The 20,036-nt window shown below is 39.7% G+C and overlaps 1 gene segment (V, D, J or C); it reads right to left on the bottom strand.

The window, feature by feature from the left end:
* Window positions 1-8,045: 8,045 nt before the first annotated feature.
* LOC133067396 (T cell receptor alpha variable 22-like) lies at window positions 8,046-9,756 on the bottom strand. The segment is given in 2 exon segments: window positions 8,046-9,467; window positions 9,683-9,756. Coding segments are annotated over 2 exon segments (450 nt in total).
* Window positions 9,757-20,036: the final 10,280 nt, after the last annotated feature.

Here is a 20,036-nt window from a genome sequence, read left to right as displayed (position 1 = left end):
GAGATCAAATTGCCAACATCTGTTGGATCATAGAAAAAGCAAACAAAAATCCAGAAAAACATCTATTTCTGCTTTATTGACTATGCCAAAGCTATGTGGATCACAACAAACTGTGGAAAATTCTTCAAGAGATGGGAATACCAGACCACCTGACCTGTATCCTGAGAAATCTATATGCAAGTCAAGAAGAAACAATTAGAAGTGGACATGGAACAACAGACTGGTTCAAAGTTCAGAAAGGAGTATGTCAAGGCTGCATATTGTCACCCTGCTTATTTAACTTATATGCGGAATACATCATGCAAAAATGCCAGACTGGATGAAGCACAAGCTGGAATCAAGATCACCGAGAGAAATATCAGTAACCTCAGATATGCAAATGATAGCACCGTTATGGCAGAAAGTGAAGAAGAACTAAACAGCCTCTTAAAGAAAGTGTAAGAGGAGAATGAAAAAGTTGGCTTAAATCTCAACATTCAAAAAACTAAGATCATGGCACCCAGTCCCATCATTTCATGGCAAATAGATGGGGAAACAATGGAAACAGTGACAGACTTTATTTTCTTGGGGTCTAAAATCACTGCTAATGGTGACTGCAGCCATGAAATTAAAAGATTCTTGCTTCTTGGAAACAAAGCTATGATCAACCTAGACAACATATTAAAAAGCGGAGACATTACTTTGCTGACAAAGGTCCATATAATCAAAGCTCTGGTTTTTCCAGTGGTCATGTATGGATGTGAGAGTTGGACTATCAAGAAAGCTGAGTGTCAAAGAATTGACGTTTCTGAACTGTGGTGTTGGAGAAGACTCTTGAGGGTCCCTTGGGCTGCAAGAAGACCCAACAAGTCCATCCTAAAGGAAATAAGTCCTGAATATTCATTGGAAGGACTGATGCTGAAGCTGAAGCTCCAATACTTTGGCCACCTGATGTGAAGAACTGATTGATTGGAAAAGATCCTGTTGCTGGGAAAGATTAGTCCGTAGTTGGATGGCATCACCAACTTGATGGACATGAATTTGAGCAAGCTCCGGGAGCTGGTGATGGACAGAGAAGACTGGTGTGGTGCAGTCTTGGGGTCGCAAAGACTGAACTGACTGATTTCATGGTTATTTCCATAGTTTTCTTTGTATTTCACCAACTGGACATTTTATTATTTGCTTCTTTCAGTTTCTGTTGTGTTTAATTTGCTTTTCTATCATCTTTTCCTGAAAGCCTTGATAGTAGTTTGTCAATCTTTTTTCTTTATTGTATAAGTATTTAAAAAGATAAATTTCCTTCTATGTGTTATTTTAGCTGCATCTCATACATATTTTTTTCATTTATTTTTATTAGTTGGAGGCTAATTACTTTACAATATTGTAGTGGTTTTTGCCATACATTGACATGAATCAGCCATGGATTTACATGTATTCCCCATCCCGATCCCCCCTCCCACCTCCCTGTTTACCTAATCCCTCTGAGTCTTCCCAGTGTACCAGGCCCAAGCACTTGTCTCATGCATCCCACCTGGGCTGGTGATCTGTTTCACCATAGATAATATACATGTTCCAATGCTGTTCTCTCAAAACATCCCACCCTCGCCTTCTCCCACAGAGTCCAAAAGTCTGTTCTGTACATCTGTGTCTCTTTTTCTGTTTTGCATATAGGGTTATCATTACCATCTTTCTAAATTCCATATATGTGTGTTAGTATGCTGTAATGTTCTTTATCTTTCTGGCTTACTTCACTCTGTATAATAGGCTCCAGTTTCATCTATCTCATTAGAACTGATTCAAACGAATTCTTTTTAATGGCTGAGTAATATTCCATGGCGTATATGTACCACAGCTTCCTTATCCATTCATCTGCTGCTGGGCATCTAGGTTGCTTCCATGTCCTGGCTATTATAAACAGTGCTGCAATGAACATTGGGGTACACGTGTCTCTTTCACATCTGGTTTCCTCAGTGTGTATGCCCAGAAGTGGTATTGCTGGGTCATATGGCAGTTCTATTTCGAATTTTTTAAGAAATCTCCACACTGTTCTCCATAGCAGCTGTACTAGTTTGAATTCCCACCAACAATGTAAGAGGGTTCCCTTTTCTCCACACCCTCTCCAGCCTTTATTGCTTATAGACTTTTGGATAGCAGCCATCCTGACTGGCATATAATGGTACCTCATTGTGGTTTTGATTTGCATTTTTCTGATGATGAGTGATGTTGAGCATCTTTTCATGAAGGAACATACCTCAACATAATAAAAGCTATATATGACAAACCCACAGCAAGCATTACCCTCAATGGTGAAAAATTGAAAGCATTTCCCCTAAAATCAGGAACAAGACAAGGGTGCCCACTCTCACCACTACTATTCAACATAGTTGTGGAAGTTTTGGCCAAAGCAATCAGAGCAGAAAAAGAAGTAAAAGGAATCCAGATAGGAAAAGAAGAAGTGAAACTCTCACTGTTTGCAGATGACATGATCCTCTACATAGAAAACCCTAAAGACTCTTCCAGAAAATTACTAGAGCTAATCAATGAATATAGTAAAGTTGCAGGATATAAAATTAACACACAGAAATCCCTTGCATTCCTATACAGTAACAATGAGAAAACAGAAAGAGAAATTAAGGAAACAATACCATTCACCATTGCAACAAAAAGAATAAAATACTTAGGAGTATATCTACCTAAAGAAACAAAAGACCTATACATAGAAAACTATAAAACACTGATGAAAGAAATCAAAGAGGACACAAACAGACGGAGAAACATACCGTGTTCAAGGATTGGAAGAATCAATATTGTCAAAATGGCTATTCTACCCAAAGCAATCTATAGATTCAATGCAATCCCTATTAAGCTACCAACGATATTTTTCACAGAACTAGAACAAATAATTTCTCAATTTGTATGGAAATACAAAAAACCTCGAATAGCCAAAGTAATCTTGAGAAAGAAGAATGGAACTGGAGGAATCAACCTGCCTGACTTCAGACTCTACTACAAAGCCACAGTCATCAAGACAGTATGGTACTGGCACAAAGACAGAGATATAGATCAATGGAAAAAAATAGAAAGCCCAGAGATAAATCCATGAACCTATGGACACCTTATCTTCGACAAAGGAGGCAAGGATATACAATGGAAAAAAGACAACCTCTTTAACAAGTGGTGATGGGAAAACTGGCCAACCACTTGTAAAAGAATGAAACTAGAACACTTTCTAACACCATACACAAAAATAAACCCAAAATGGATTAAAGATCTAAATGTAAGACCAGAAACTATAAAACTCCTAGAGGAGAACATAGGCAAAACACTCTCCGACATAAATCACAGCAGGATCCTCTATGACCCACCTCCCAGAATATTGGAAAGAAAAGCAAAAATAAACAAATGGGACCTAATGAAACTTAAAAGCTTTTGCACAACAAAGGAAACTATAAGCAAGGTGAAAAGACAGCCCTCAGAATGGGAGAAAATAATAGCAAATGAAGAAACAGACAAAGGACTAATCTCAAAAATATACAAGCAACTCCTGCAGCTCAATTCCAGAAAAATAAATGACCCAATCAAAAAATGGCCAAAGAACCAAACAGACATTTCTCCAAAGAAGACATACAGATGGCTAACAAACACATGAAAAGATGCTCAACATCATACATATTTATATAGTGTGCTCTCCCAACATTTACTTTCAAAATATCTTCTAGCATCCATTGTAATTTTTTTTAAACTTAGGTTTGTTTTAAAGCTATAAGATTTAAATATATATCAAATATTTGGGAGTCTAGAGACATCTCTTTGCACTTGATCCATATAATTTCCATTTTGGTCAAAAAATAAATTCTGTATAAAGTCAGTTTTCTTCAATATATTAAGACTTTTTATGCACAAACAAATTGTATGTGTCTGCGTGTGCATTTCCTCTACACAAGAGGGTGTGACTGGAGCCTTGGCTGTAGGTCTGGGTACAGGCTGCAGGTGCCTGGGGAGCACTGTGCGCTTGCTGCACAGAAGTAAGTGGATGAGTCTCCAGGCAAGGCAGTTGTGATGTGCAATGAGAGATGTCTGGAACTCTTATTGAGGAAAACTTCCCTGAGAATCTTCCCTCTTCCATTTCATTCACAACTGAAGGTATGGCTATCAAGAATGCAGGGCCTTTACAAGGGTATTGCCAGTACCACAGGAAGTAGTCAAAAAAACGATTCTCATAACTACAGTTCAGAATGGAAATCTCTCCTTCCTGGACTGTCAAAGATTAAGGGCTCTGTTTCACCTGCACTTGGACAGTTTTTTCCTCCTGTTGGCCACTCACCCCCACTTAAAGAGATAAAAAGCCATCAGTTCCACAGACATATGTTTATTTCTTAAAGTTTCTATCTGCGTGAACTTGTTTGTAACCCAGTTTTCCCAGTCCCCCTAATTATTGAGATATCCTAGGTTTTCTACTCCACAACTTACAGCCCAATTGAAGCCACAGAATCATAAGCGATGCTCCCAGTATCTTGTCCAGTGTTTCTGGCACCACTGCTCAGTGGCAACTCAAGTTCCTCTTCTGCGCTTCTCAGCCAGCTAGCACTCTGACTTTAAGTTCACACCTGCTTTTATTCTTTCAGTAGGCCCCACCCTCTCACAAGTGCATTCTTTCAAACCTCTTGCTCAAAAGTAGTATTTCTCATTCTGTGCTGAATTAGAATCACTGAAAATTAAATTCATTGGGAATCTGAAATGACCCCCTTACAAGGATAAAGTGCAGGTGAGAATTTCTCTCACACTATCCCCTTCTTCCTTTTCCTTACCCCTCCTACAAGGTTAAAAATCATGTATCAGGACAGTTTGATGTTTTAATAGGACTAGTGTTATTTTACAGTGGGTAAAGAGAGGGACTCCCATGAAGTCACAAGATTAGTATGTAGGGGGCATTTCTTTTTTATTAAAAATACTAAAGTCTATTGAGGATACACAAGGGGCATAATATATCATTACGAGCAAAGCTTATGGAGCAGAACATAAAGATACATAGTCCTTTTGCCCTGATAGAATTTACATTTTAACACCATCTTTTGGGGTTTCTGCACTTTACATGATCCTAAGAATTAATAAAATATAATTAGATCAATTTCAATTTATACTTTTTATAAAATATAAATCAGGCAAATAAAATGTCTCCAAAAATAAGCATGGAGAAAATAAATTGAGAAGCACTGGAATAATTTGTTCTGGAGAATCTTTCATCTCCAAATTGATAAGATTAGCTAGGAAAATGCTGCAGAATTCAGAAGATATGGGACCATGATCATTCAGTAATGAAATATTTTTGATAGTTCTCATACTGAGTTACACCTTATTCTCACAGGTAAAATACAAAAATGTGAACAACCAATTTGGCTTTAGAGGTCAACACAGCAGGGTATAGAAACAGAAATTAAGGGGCTCATATTTTTTTAAGAGTTTGTGGTCTCTGTATTAGAGGTCATCTCAGACACTATCAAAGAAAAACATCAACACAGTTTAACAAGAGACAATAATAACCATTCCCACTCCTCAATCTAATCCCATCTACTCCAGCTCTCTAAGGGGATTTTTTTATTGTTTGTTTAATTTTTGGTGTGTTTTATTTTTTGTTTATTCATTCATCCATGCATGTCTTCAATATATATTTACTAGTGCCTAAAACGTTCATCCTTGGGTCTCATTCAAGAAAGAAACAGAAGTAGCAATCTTCAGTCAACCCACTCCCAATGCAAGTACATTCAGATAAAAGCTACTAAAGAGAAATGTGTTTCTATATGATGGACCCAAGAAAATGATAATGGACTCACTTCTGGACTCAGTCAAGGTGTAGTTTTGATGGAGGAGCTGCTTGAACTGGAACTTACACCACCACTAGATTTCTTAGTAAAAAATGGGGTAAGGGAATTCTGGGGTTGGAGTCTGGGATGTATCTGGGTGAAAACATTATAAATTTATATTAGAGAAACTAATATGGCCTTAATGTCAAAGGATAAAACATGCTGTTGAAAGAAATATTAATTTTCAAAGCCATATTTTTCAAACTGTTAGACTGAAATATACACAGATACTATTTAGGTATCTACCTACATACATATAAGATTCAGAGATGTAAATTGAAGCAAAGTTGGAGATAAAAATTTAATAGATATTTAAAGGATCATTTCTGGCTAGTTGAAGAATCTGTGTATGTGGGACAAAAGTTAATTGTCTCTGAAGTGGTGTTGCCCCTCTGTGGCCATGTAGAGATATTACTCTGAATGATTTTATATAGCTTCTTGAAGTGGGGAAAAGACAGTTTCTTCAGTAAGTGGTGTTGACCATACTGAACACCTAAAAGGAAAAGACTAAAACTACAACATTTTCTCACAACATATGCAAATATAAACTCCAAATGGATTAAAGACCAAGATGTAAGACCTGAAACTTTTAAAACTTGAAAAAGAAAATACAGGCAGTATACTAATTGACACTTCTCTTTGCAACATTTTTTTTTTCTGTCTCAAAGGCAAGGGCATCAAAAGGAAAAATAAATAAATGGGACCTAATCAAACTAACATAAATTAACATTCAGAAAACTAAGATCATGGCATCTGGTCCCATCACTTCATGGGAAATAGATGGGGAAACAGTGTCAGACTTTATTTTGGGGGGCTCCAAAATCACTGCAGATGGTGATTACAGCCATGAAATTAAAAGATGCTTCCTCCTTGAGAGGAAAGTTATGACCAACCTAGATAGCATATTAAAAAGCAGAGACATTACTTTGCCAAAAAAAGTCTGTCTGGTCAAGGCTATGGTTTTTCCAGTGGTCATGTATGGATGTGAGAGTTGGACTGTGAAGAAAGCTGAGCGCCGAAGAGTTGATGCTTTTGAACTGTGGTGTTGGAGAAGACTCTTGAGAGTTCCTTGGACTGCAAGGAGATCCAACCAGTCCATCCTAAAGGAGACCAGTCCTGGGTGTTCTTTGGAAGGACTGATGCTGAGGCTGAAACTCCAATCCTTTGGCCACCTCATGCAAAGAGTTGACTCATTGGAAAAGACCCTGATGCTGGGAGGGATCGGGAGCAGGAGGAGAAGGGGACGACAGAGGATGAGATGGCTGGATGGCATCACCGACTCGATGCACATGAGTTTGGGTGAATTCCGGGAGTTGGTGATGGAGAGGGAGGCCTGGCGTGCTGCAATTCATGGGGTTGCAAAGAGTCGGGCACAACTGAGTGACTGAACTGAACTGAATCAAACTAAAATCTAAAGCACAGCAAAGAAACCATCAACAAAAATAAAAGGCAAATTAGTGACGGGGAGTAGATATTTGCAATGAGGGACCAATATCCAAAATACACAAAGACATTATATACCTCAATAACAGAAACACAGTCTGATTAAAAACTGGGCATAGGACCTGAATAGCCATTTTTCCAAAGGGATAACCAATAGGTACATGAAAAGATGTCCAAAGTCTCTAATATTCGGAAAAAGAGCAAATCTATGTCAAAATGAGGTGTCACCTCACATCTATCAGAATGACTATTATCAAAAGAATAGAAATAACAAGTGTGGTGAGGATGCAGAGGAAAGGAAACCCCTGCACTGCTGTTGGGTTGGAAATTGAAGGAGCCACTATGGAAAACATTATGGAGGTTCTTCTCAAAACACTAAAAATACAACTACCATATGACCCAGCAATTTCACTCCCAGGTATTTGTTCAAAGAAAACAAAACTCTTCCAAATTGTATCTGCACCCCAATGTTTATAGCAGCATTTTTACAGTAACCAAGATCTGGAACCAAGCTAAGTGTTCGTTTATAGATGAATGGTTAGAGAAAATATCGATCTTTCATCTAACTATCTATCTATACACACTCACTCATACACACACACACCACACAATGGAACATTAATCAAATATAAAAGAAGAATGCAATTGCCAAATGGAACAACATAGATAGATATGGAGTGTATTATACTTAAGGAAATAAGTCAGACAGAGAAAGTTTTTACTGAAAGCAAATACTGTTTTTTACTTATATGTGATATATAAAAACAAATCAAAACAAAGGAACAAATACAACAGAACAAAAACAAAATCACAGGTACAGGGAACAAATGACAGACTGCCAAATATTTCTCCAGAAAAGATGAGTGTATTGATATCGCAAAAGGACTGAAGTTCCAGATCTGCAACCATGAGGAGCCACATGCAAGTCCCCACTGGACAAGGAAAGGAAATGCTTTTATAGAGAAGACAAGGAAATTAGGAGGGTTATAGTAAACAGAGCGCCCTTGACTTTCTATTGACGGCGTACTGACCAGGGAAGAAGAGGCTTCTTTCGTCTTCCTTTTGCCCTCTGTGATGTCCACAAGTCGGGAGAACGCTCCCTCTTCTGCCAGCTCTATTTAATTGAGATTTCTATGCTTTAAATTTTATACCTTATAGGACAGAGTCAGAAAGATATTTGACTCCAGGAGAGGAGGGAGCCATGGTGGTGGAAGTAAGATTTGGAGTGATTCAAGAAGGGGTCTTGAGCCATGGATCCAGGTGGTCTCCAGAAGCTACAAAAGGAAAGGAAACAGATTCTTCCTCAGAGAATCTGGAAGGAATCAACCCTGCCAAGACCTTGGCTATAGACAGCGGAACTGATTTTAGATTTTTTGCATCCAGAACTATAAGAAATACTTTGTAAGTGGTCAAAGTCATATTAAACACTGAGCAAATATTTTCTGTTCACTTTACTGCACTGATAGGATGGGATACCAGTGCTTGCATTTGCCTGTTGGGATACATCACAGTGAGACAGATCTGAACATTCTTGAGACATCCAACCAAGCTGGATAATATCCTTACTGGAGAGATTTCTCTCTTCTTTTAGTTGCTTTCAATGTTTACTGTTTTGGAGTCCAGCATACTGTGGGAAATATTTATTTTAATTCTGTCCTCTTATCAGCTACATTTTTAGTTACAAGTTAGAGGTTCTAGTGCAGAAGGAGATAGACTGCGAAGGGAAAAGACCAACACAAATCTGTTGGGCTAAAAAGCATTTGTGGTTATACCTATACCAATGTTCCTAAGGAATACTAAGCACTGCAAATGCCCTGTGGGGCCTCACGGTGTGACTGAGGCTGGAGGAGGGGCTGAGCCCCGGGAGGGTTCCTGTAGAGGCCGCAGGTGCCTGGGGAGCACCGTGATGCTCAGCACAGAAGTAAGTGCCCGAGTCTGTGGTCCGCGGAGAGGAAATGTGCAGCGAGCTGCGGCGTTCTCTAGGGACTGTGGTGGCCTTTAATCTTCCATCCTGCTTTGTCCCTGAAGGAATGTAAAACAGGTGGATGAGGCGGCCCCCAGGGTTCTGAAGATACCAGTTCACACTCTGTGAGGAAGTGGAAAAATTACACCAAAGCGTGTAGCTGGCTCCCTCCTGGAGACTCAGGGCTGGGGGACTCTGCTCCACATCCACCCCTCGCACACCTGATGAGGAAAGAGAAACTGTCACAGGCGAGGGTCACCATAACTCCTACAAAACCCTGAAAGTGCCTCCACCACCCCCCCACCCGCTCCTTCCCCGATCCCATAGATGATGAGAAGGATAGAAAGTCTGCAGGACTTGTCAGCTCCTCTCTCTCCCTTAACAATACAGCAGCTGCTCAATCCTTCAGATTCCCTGTGGGTCAGCCCCAACTCACAGCAAACCTGGGCAAATGAAAGCCCCAGCGCAGTGCCTGCTAGCCTCTTCATGATGCTTCCTCTTCTTACTGAGACATTTTCACTGTCAGATACGTCACTAAACCCTGAGGGAGGGAGTGTCATTAGCTGCTGTGGAAATGTTCCTGCTCCTGCAGCCAATCAGCTCACCCACCAAGTCCTTCTCAGGCCCTCACTTTATGACAGGAAGCCCCGCCCTCCCACCTCAACCAATTCAGAATGGACTAGAGAAGAGTGAGGAGAGTGAGAAGTAGAAAGGTCATTATTTTAGGACTTTAGGGTCATTTTCTAACAACATTGCAAAGAAGGCAGACTCTGATTTGAATTTGTGGAGGATTTTAGGGAAGAGAAAACAAACGTTAATTATCTAGCTGGCATGGATGCAGGAGATTCTTGCAAAATGAAATTTTATTTCCCAGAAGTTCTCAGGAGCCTTTTTTTTTTTTTTTTTCTGTTCCCTTTGGCATTTCTTATGCACTCACCTGTGATTCTGAAGGGTGCTCATGCATCAACACAGTATTCATAGTAGTCTTGGCTGGAACATTTTGCAATATTAAATAGGTTTACTTTTAATATATACATATTTATTTTAGACTGAACCTACATAAACAGTGATATTATTTTTTGTCACTCAATGAGCATTGAAAGTAGAATTGTAAATAGCTTTATTTTTATTAAAACTAATAGTTTTATGTTTATTTTGTTAAAACTCATTCATGTTGAAGTACAGCAAAAACCACCACAATATTGCAGACTAATTATCCTCCAATTAAGATAATAAATTTATTTAAAAACATATAATTTAAAAATAAATTTTAAATAAAATTTCATGTTTAAATAAATTTTATTATTTTTTTAAATTAGAGATAATTGCTTTACATTGTTGAGTCAATTTCTGCTGTAAAACAAAGTGAATCAGTCAGTATTTTATATATGTATGTATGTGTGTGTGTATATATACATATACATATATATATATACATATATATATATATATATATATATATATATATATATCCCTTCCCTCTTGAGCCTCCCTCCAATGCTCTAGTTCCTCACAGAGCACCAGTATGGGCTCCCTGTTATATTGCAACTTCCCATTAGTTGTTTATTTTACACAAAATACAGTTTAACTGTTAACTACTGTTGTTTGTATTCTGTTTTTTGCCTCTAGTAGGTTATTTTAAGAGAAAAATAAGGGTTTTTAAAACATATGAAAGGCAAGTCTTTGCTTTTTCTCTGACTGTACGAAGAATAATGATTCTGTGTATATGGATTTTGAGGTACAAAGGACGGAAGATGAGGACCTGTATATTTTCACTGAGGTAAAATTGAAGTGATCTGCAGGCACGAGGATCAGATGAACAGTTCGAGATTACGGCAAATGTTTACTAAAGAAACTGTGGAAAATGTGTAGAAAAATAAAATTGATTAGAATCAATAATTATTATTGGGCAGACAGTGGGTATTAGAGAAGTTGAATTAGAAAAGAGGAGAGGGGCAATCTGAGCTGGTCACTTGGAACTTTGCATGAAAATGTGTTTAACCTAGAATGCCTGTTACAGGCAACCTCTAGATAAAGCAAACCTTTTTTCTTCCTACTGTATTGTCTGGACATACAAGAAGAGATAGGGAAGTTCGCTAGAGGGAGGAATAGTTGCATCTCCACTTCAGGGGGCCCCTGAGAGCCAGTGATGTGGCTGTCAGGCGGGTCACTGACTGGGCTCCAGTTCTTTCTGCAACAGCAATGCTGAATCAGTGAGACCAGGACAGACCTACCTGTAATGAGACAGTGTCTCTATTCAGATTTCAACCAGAACTCTGTTTGTTCTATAGAAGCAGGAGCATGGAATATAATGTTACTGATTCCCTATGAAGAACATTCCCAACAGGAGAAGGGTGGTAGAGAACATGGCTATAGAGGAAGGAAGCTGAGAGCCATATTGTGGAAGATCTCCCCGGAGGAGAAGGAAGGAATGTGCCAGAGTGTGCTGAGTCCTATTACAGGGAAATCTGAGATTCAAAGGATCCCAATGCAAGCAAGTTCTAGTGACTATCAGTAAGAGATGCTTCCTTGATAATCACTGCTCCTGGTGTTGAGCCTGTTCAAATGTGCACCTCAGTGAGCTGTGAGGTACATACAGAAGCTCATAGAAGTGAAATGGAGTTTTATTAGAGGTGACATTTCCGGTTAATGCAACCTCATCCCCTGGAGGTCAAAAGTTGGAGCAAATTTCCTATTGGGTCTTTTGTGCCCCCATTTCCTCCCTGTTCCTCCCTAGGCTTAAATTTCTTCCCATTCTAAGCTGATAAGAGTGTTTTCTGGGGTTTTGATATTAAATTGCTGTTGTTGTTGTTCAGTCACTAAGTTGTGTCTGACTCTTTGTGACGTCATGGACAACAGCATGCCAGGCTTCCCTGTCCTTCATTATCTCCCAATATGCTCAAACTCATGTTCCCTGGTAGTTCAGCTGGTAAAGAATCCACCCACAATGCAGAAGACCCACATGGATTCCTGGGTTGGGAAGATCTTCTAGAGAAGGGATAGGCCACCCACTCCAGTATCCTTGGGCTTCCCTGGTGGCTCAGCTGGTAAAGAATCCACCTGCAGTTCGGGAGACCTGGGTTCGATCTCTGGGTTGGGAAAATCCCCTGGAGAAGGGAAAGACTACTCACTTCAGTGTTCTGGCCTGGAGAATTCCATGGACTGTATAGTCTGTGGGGTTGCAAAAAACTAGGACATGTGCAACTTTCACTCATGTGTTCATTGAGTCAGGGATGCCATCCAACTATCTCATCCTTTGCCGCAATCTTCTCCTCCTGCCCTCGATTTTTCTCAGCATCAGGGTCTTTTCCAATGGGATCCTCCAATGCACATGGAGCTGTCGCCCTCCTAAGTGTTCAGAGTGACTCTCACTTATCCTCGCTTCTTTTCATCCCCATTTACACTCACTACAAACAGGTTCCTGGGGCCCTTTGCAAGTTCCCATCTGTACCCGTGTGAAGCATAGAAAGACCTGGAAGGGGAACTGCAGATGAAATTGGTGCTCTCTCCTTCCTGAACCACAGCAAGGCAGGACGCTGTTCCACAGTCAAGAGGCTGCTCACTCCTGTTCAGAAAGACAGTGTCAGTCACAGAAACTGATTTCTCTACAGAGTGTTCATTCTTCACATTCTCAAATATTAGAATCTGGAGGTGCCTGACTACAAAATCTTCCTTCCAGTGAACAACTGAAATAAGCAAAGGAAATGGCATGGTTGTTGTTCAGTCACTAAGTCACGTTCGACTCTTTGTGACCCGTGGACTGAGGCACACGAGTGTCTTCTGTCCTCCACTATGTCCCGGAGTTTGCTCAAATCCACGTCCATCGAGTCAGGGATGCTATCTAACAACCTCATTCCGTCTCACCTAAACAGTATGGGGTAGGTGCTAAAAGTCAGAGCAAGGCCTTCCACTTACTCAAACTTAAATTGTGTTATGAAAAGTGAAACAGGATTGGAAGGCGTCTCAATGGCCAAATTCTGACTAAATTCCCAAGAAAAGAGATGGAGTTACAGTTAATAAAGGAATATCTGAAAAGCCTGATTAAGGTCTCCTATTTAGAAGTATGAATAGATGGTTAGGCAGGGAATGCTAGATAAACAGTGGTGTAGTGTAGGGAAAGTCGCTTAGTTTTGTCCGACTCTTTGCAACCCCAGGACTGTAACCGACCAGGCTCTACTGTCCGGGGATTCTCAGGACAAGAATACTGCAATGGGTTGCCATGCCCTCCTCCAGGAGATCTTTCTGACCCAGGGATTGAACCCCCATTTCGTATGTTTCCAGCACTGGCATGTGAGTTCTTTACCACTAGCGCCACCTGGGAAGCTCTAACACACAGAAGTCACTACAAATCAATTTCCTTTTTTTTCCCCTCCAGATCATAGCAATCAGCAAACTTACAGCAATCAGACCGCTTGAGGATAAGATTCTGAGGACAAGAAAAGCTCAAAAAAGGACATTCAAAAAGCTCATTTACTATGGAGCTTATTTCTGATGAGGTTACTAATTCCTTGGTAAATTTACCCACATATTGGAGGGACTTTGTCTAAACCAGGAAGTATGTGTCTCCAACAGAATGGAGCATTCCTTCAACGAATAAGGCAGAATCCTGAAATCTAAAACCAGCATAATTTTTTTTTTCATTTGTTTTTATTAGTTGGAGGCTAATTACTTTACAATATTGTAGTGGTTTTTGCCATACATTGACATGGATCAGCCATGGATTTACATGTGTTCCCCAACCCGATCCCCCCTCCCACCTCCCTCCCCATCCCATCCCTCTGGGTCCTCCCAGTGCACCAGCCCTGAGCACTTGTCTCATGCATCCAACCTGGGCTGGTGATCTGTTTCACCCTTGATAGTATACTTGTTTCAATGCTGTTCTCTCAGAACATCTCACCCTTGCCTTTTCCCACAGAGTCCCAAAGTCTGTTCTGTACATCTGTGTCTCTTTTTCTGTTTTGCATATTGGGTTATCATTACCATCTTTTTAAATTCCATATATATATGTTGGTATACTGTATTGGTCTTTATCTTTCTGGCTTACTTCACTCTGTATAATGGGCTCCAGTTTCATCCATCTCATTAGAACTGATTCAAATGAATTCTTTTTAATGGCTGAGTAATATTCCATAGTGTATATGTACCACAGCTTTCTTATCCATTCATCTACTGATGAGCATCTAGGTTGCTTCCATGTCCTGGCTATTATAAACAGCGCTGTGATGAACATTGGGGTGCAGGTGTCTCTTTCAGATCTAGTTTCCTCAGTGTGTATGCCCAGAAGTGGAATTGCTGGGTTATATGGCAGTTCTATGTCCTGTTTTTTAAGGAATCTCCACACTGTTCTCCATAGTGGCTGTACTAGTTTGCATTCCCACCAAATGTGTAACAGGGTTCCCTTTTCTCCACACCCTCTCCAGCATTTATTGCTTGTAGACTTTTGGATAGCAGCCATCCTGACTGGCGTGTAATGGTACCTCGTTGTGGTTTTGATTTGCATTTCTCTGATAATGAGTGATGTTGAGCATCTTTTCATGTGTTTGTTAGCCATCTGTATGTCTTCTTTGGAGAAATGTCTGTTTAGTTCTTTGGCCCATTTTTTGATTGGGTCATTTATTTTTCTGGAATTGAACTGCAGGAGCTGTAAAGCCAGCATAATTATTTTAAATAGAGGCCAAACCAATTGACCACTAGGTAAATTAAATAAATATTGCCTGAAGAGGCTTGCAAGGTAGAAATGTTGACATCTAGATAAAAAAATAAAAGAGTCCAACTTAGACTTTTATTTTAGAGTTGGAATAGTGTGAACTCTAGAAATACTTTTATCTTTTGCACTACACACACACACACTATACATACATACATACATACATAGATATACATAACCTTCCTGGGTCCACTTGCTCATGTGGATTGCAGTGAAGCAAAATTCAGTGTTTATCACAGGACACCAAGCAAGTAGTCCAGGCAGCCAGGACTCAAAAGGCTGGAATTCACTGATGGCCTAGTGTGTAGGTGACTCTCACTGAGGATGAGTCAGATAGAACTTTGTGACTAAACAACAACCAAGCATCACAGCAGAGAAGGCAAAGACAAGGGGCACAGGTCTTGATGGGGAGACAAGCTTAGGGTGTTAAAGGAATAAAATCTCTTTGTAGGTCTTGTTTTTCCCAGCACACTATTACACAAGAAACTTACTAAAGCATCCAGCACTGTTAACTGGTTAGTGGATGATTTCCTCATCTACTGATCCTGGGGCAATTGAATCTATGGTTTGGCATTTTCTTTCCTAGTTCCCTTTAGCTTCCAGTTTAAACCAGTAATGTCACCACCACTAAGACTTCGAGCCACTATGTTCTGGGGTCAAGTGCTTCTCCATAGTCCATATCTTGCTCCTAAGGAGCCCCCTCAAATGATACACTCTGGCTGGCAATAAATACTGGAGATGCTTTTCACAGTTAGGAGAGTTTTGGCTCATTTCACATAGATTAAAAAAATGGGAATAATGAAACCTACCTCACAGGATTTTTATATTTAAATTGGACAATGAATTGGAAATGCAAACCACAGTGGCTGACAAAGAGTAAGCTCAATAAATACCAACTTTCTTTGTTCTAGTAAAGCCTACATCTCCTTCAATGTCCAGGTCTGAGACCTATTACTGTTTGTTCTTTACTCCACATTGGTTCAATGATGGAAGCTTCTAGGAAATTCACTTAATCACTTATTTTCCTGGAGACAGTCATTATTTTTCCCTATTCCCTGGGGTCATATTCTCCTAGCCACATTGACACACTCAGAATACTGAAAGGACCCAGATGGAACCCTCAGATAAGGTTTTATCTTCATTAAAGTTTTCATATATTTATTTGCTATGGGATATCACATTTCTCAGTTGGCTCTCCAAGATTTTGTCATTCTCATTTTCTGTTTTCTTATTGATTTGATGAACTTTTAACATATTCTGTTTAACATAATCCTCATCTGAGACTTTTTCAAACATATATATTGCAAATATAGTTTATCAGTCTGTGCACCCACTTTCAAAACTCTCAGTAGTGATGTATAACAAACATAATTTAAAAATACATTTTCATATTCATAAGATATTACCTTGAAAGTTTTGTTTGTTTTTTCTCTCTAAGCACTTTAAAAATATTTTACCTTGGTGGCTTTTATTGCTTCTGATGTGAAGTTAAGTATCATTCTTAATGATGTTTCCTAGAATACAATATGGAAAATTTCCATGGGTTTTGGCACGATTGTTTCCACTTAATAGACTTTTGAATTTGCCTTCAATGCGTTGCAGTGAAAGTTGCAATCTTCTGCCAAAACCAGAGTGGTGGACTTGCAGAATTCCTTATTCAAATTTATGACTTTCCTCATAGCATTGCTTCTGAATAAGGAGGTTGTTTTATAGGAAATCAAGTATAGCAGTGAGCGGAAATGCTTACTATGAACAAAGAGGTTATGGGATGGGTAATAGAAGAGGTAGTTATAAATACCAGCTATAATCATGTGGTCATTTGCAGGAATGAGAACAATAATACTTATGTGAATTTGTTTTTCATTTTGATATGAATATATTTATGTATTACATTAACCAGTTTTAACTCCCCTCTCCCACTTGCCTGCCTGTAGTAACATAAGATATGCTAATATAAGTCAATCTTATATCTTATTATAGCTCAGTAGTGAAGATAAAGGATTCAGTGGGAGAATGTGGCTTAGCTAGAAAAGAAAATAACTTCACCCCCAAATGGATAAATGAATTTGCTATAATCTTTGCAGGATGAGGTTAGAATCTTTGGGGTTGAAGGAGGAATTACTGCATTATATTAACAAGAACCATGGTGTTGGAAAAGACTCTTGAGAGTCCCTTGGACTGCAAGGAGATCCAACCAGTCAATCCTAAAGGAAATCAACCCTGAATATTCATTGGAAGGACTAATGCTGAAGCTGAAACTCCAGTAATTTGGCCACTTGATGAGAAGAGCCACTCATTGGGAAAGACCCTGATGTTGGGAAAGATTGAACACAAAAGGAGAAGGGGGTAGCAGAGGATGAGATGGTTAGATAGCATTACCAAATCAAGGGACAGGAATTTGAACAAACTCTGGGAGATGGTGGAGGATAGAGGAGCCTGGCAGGCTGCAGTCCATGGGGTCACAAAGAGTCAGACACGACTTAGTGACTGAACAACAACAACATTAGCAAGAAGCATAGTTTTGCTTTCTTTATTCAAAAGTTGTTAAAAGAGTACAGATGGATGCCAGGTTAACAAAGAGGGTTCTGTAGCAGCTTTGTACTATCTTAACTAACTGGAAGTATCTTTCCCAGAAAGTGCTTCCTGTATTGTTCTTGGTTGGGGTTTGCCACAAAAGAAATTTGTGTAACAATTGCAAGGTGGTTGTGATGAAGTAGCCATAGTTTTTCTGTTTGGGGGGTTGGTACAGGGCTCCAGGGACTATGGTTGCTCACTCATCTTGCTGCTGATCTGATAGCTCAACTTGTTGTTGACTCACAACTCCTTCACTTCCCACCAAACCTCCTCCTCATCTTCTCTGTTTTGGATCAAGTATGCATGTAGCATGATGCCAAATGACACCCACTTCTCCTAAGGTCACCCACTACTGTGAGACTGAAGGAGGGGAGACAGACAAATTTTAGTGTGCCTTTGTGGTTTCCATTCACCTCATGGTTCTAGTTTGTCCTTATGAGTTATAGTTTGTCCATGCCTTGGTCTATATACAACTTTCTTCTATAAATATTACTCTAGCTGACAAACAATAAGTTCAGTCTCAACATCAGATACCAAGATAACAGTTTTGCACACACTCTTCCACCAGATCTAGCAATTACCTGAGTTCTAATCTTTATAACTAACTTCTTATTCCACACCACTGGTGGTTCTGCTTCTTTGATTGTACCTTCAGTGACACAAGACCAAGAACAAAGGACTAAGGAAATTATTTTTATGATGATTCCAAGTAACTATACCCCGATTTGTGATGTGAGTGTATTTTAGTGAAACTGTCACTTTTAATTATTTATGGAGCAAGTTTAGACAACTTTACACATATTCTGTATGATTGAGTTAAAGTCAAATATTCAAGAGGAGAATGTTAACAGTAGAAAATTACCCTGGACACCAAATAGCAAGGAAGAAGCTTTTATTTAGAATTAAATCCTATGATCCAGACCACAGATGAAGCAACCACACGATTACCATTTCTTGCTGGGATCTGCAGGTGTGCATTTCAGCTGCAGTCCTGCAGCAGGGAGGCTCTCTCTTATTAAGCTCTGGGGTTTTTGTTCAGCTTTTCCCATTACTTCAACCACTGTGAGTTGACGGAGAGCACAGAAGAACTTTGCAGTATCTTCCAGCTGTAAGGCTGAAGTGGTGAGGCTAATGGAGTTATCTGCTTTCCGGAAGTTTATAGAGTAGCGGCCGTCCCTTGCATTTCCATTTTCTGAATACTGACGAATAAGGTAAGTCATCTGTCCACTGGGAAGCTGCTTGTACCACAAAATGGAGTAGGAGATCATGTACCAACTTACTTCATACTGACAGTTCAGAGTGACTGACTGCCCCACTTGACTGGTTATGTCTGGCTGGTCTTGAGTAACTTTCTGGGCCACACCAGATCCTGTGGGAAAAATAAGAAAACAGAGTTGAAATAGTGAACAAAATAATGTAGAAATTACACTAATTTTGGACCCATATATTTACAAACCAAACTGAAATCATAAGATGCTTGCTTTTCTCCAATCCTCCTTTCCTCCCCAAGCCCCAGTGAATCACACATGCCTGTGTGCAGTCCTTTCACCCTGAACGTTCGCACCCATGTTTGAGAGCATCCCTACCAGAGAAGGTGAAGGCCAGGAACACCCAGAGTAGACTGGAGAGCGGCATGAGGCATGGATTCCCCTGCACAATGTGTTTAATTCTGCCTCAAGCTGAGAGGTCAGTGTCTTTAATTGCCTGAGAGCACATATACATAGCACGTGGGTTCCTTGTGACTCTCCCCCAAAACAGGAAGTGGGGTTTGTCATGTAGATCAACCACACGGTCTGTGCACAGATGGAAAAAGTCTCAGTTCAGTTCAGTCACCCAGTCCTATCTGACTCTTTGCGACCCCATGGACTGCAGCATGCCAGGCCTCCCTGTTCATCACCACATCCCAGAGCTTACTCAAAGTCATGTCCATTGAGTTGGTGATGCCATCCAACCATCTCATCCTCTGTCATCCCCTTCTCCTCCTGCCTTCAATTGTTCCCAGCATCAGGATCTTTTCAAATGAGTCAGTTTTTCGAATCAGGTGGTCAAAGTATTGGAGTTTCAGCTTCAGTATCAGTCTTTCCAATGAATATTCAAGACTGATTTCCTTTAGAAGGAACTAGTTTGATCTCCTTGCAGCCCGAGGGACTCTCAAGAGTTTTCTCCAATGCTACAGTTCAAAAGCATCAATTCTTTGGCACTCAGCTTTCTTTATGGTCCAACTCTCACATCCATACATGGCTACTGGAAAAAACATAGCTTTAAGTATATGACTACTCTCTGACTCACCACAAATTTTTACTTTGTCTACCTATTTTTCCCTAGTTTGTCTACCTATTTTTCCCTAGTTTGGCAGATCCTGAAAAGAGGCATGAAGAAAGCAATTAATATTAAAGGTTTGAACTGAGGGAAACTGAAGATTAAACAAGTTGACATACATCAGTAATTATTCAGTGAAATAATTTTTCCATTCTGTTTAAGATATAATTTTGTATAGCCTATGAAACAT

Source organism: Dama dama, chromosome 12 (genome assembly GCF_033118175.1).
Source record: "Dama dama isolate Ldn47 chromosome 12, ASM3311817v1, whole genome shotgun sequence".
NCBI lineage: Eukaryota > Metazoa > Chordata > Mammalia > Artiodactyla > Cervidae > Dama > Dama dama.
Note: the sequence above shows the minus strand (reverse complement) of the source record. Positions and strands in the feature narration are given on the sequence as shown.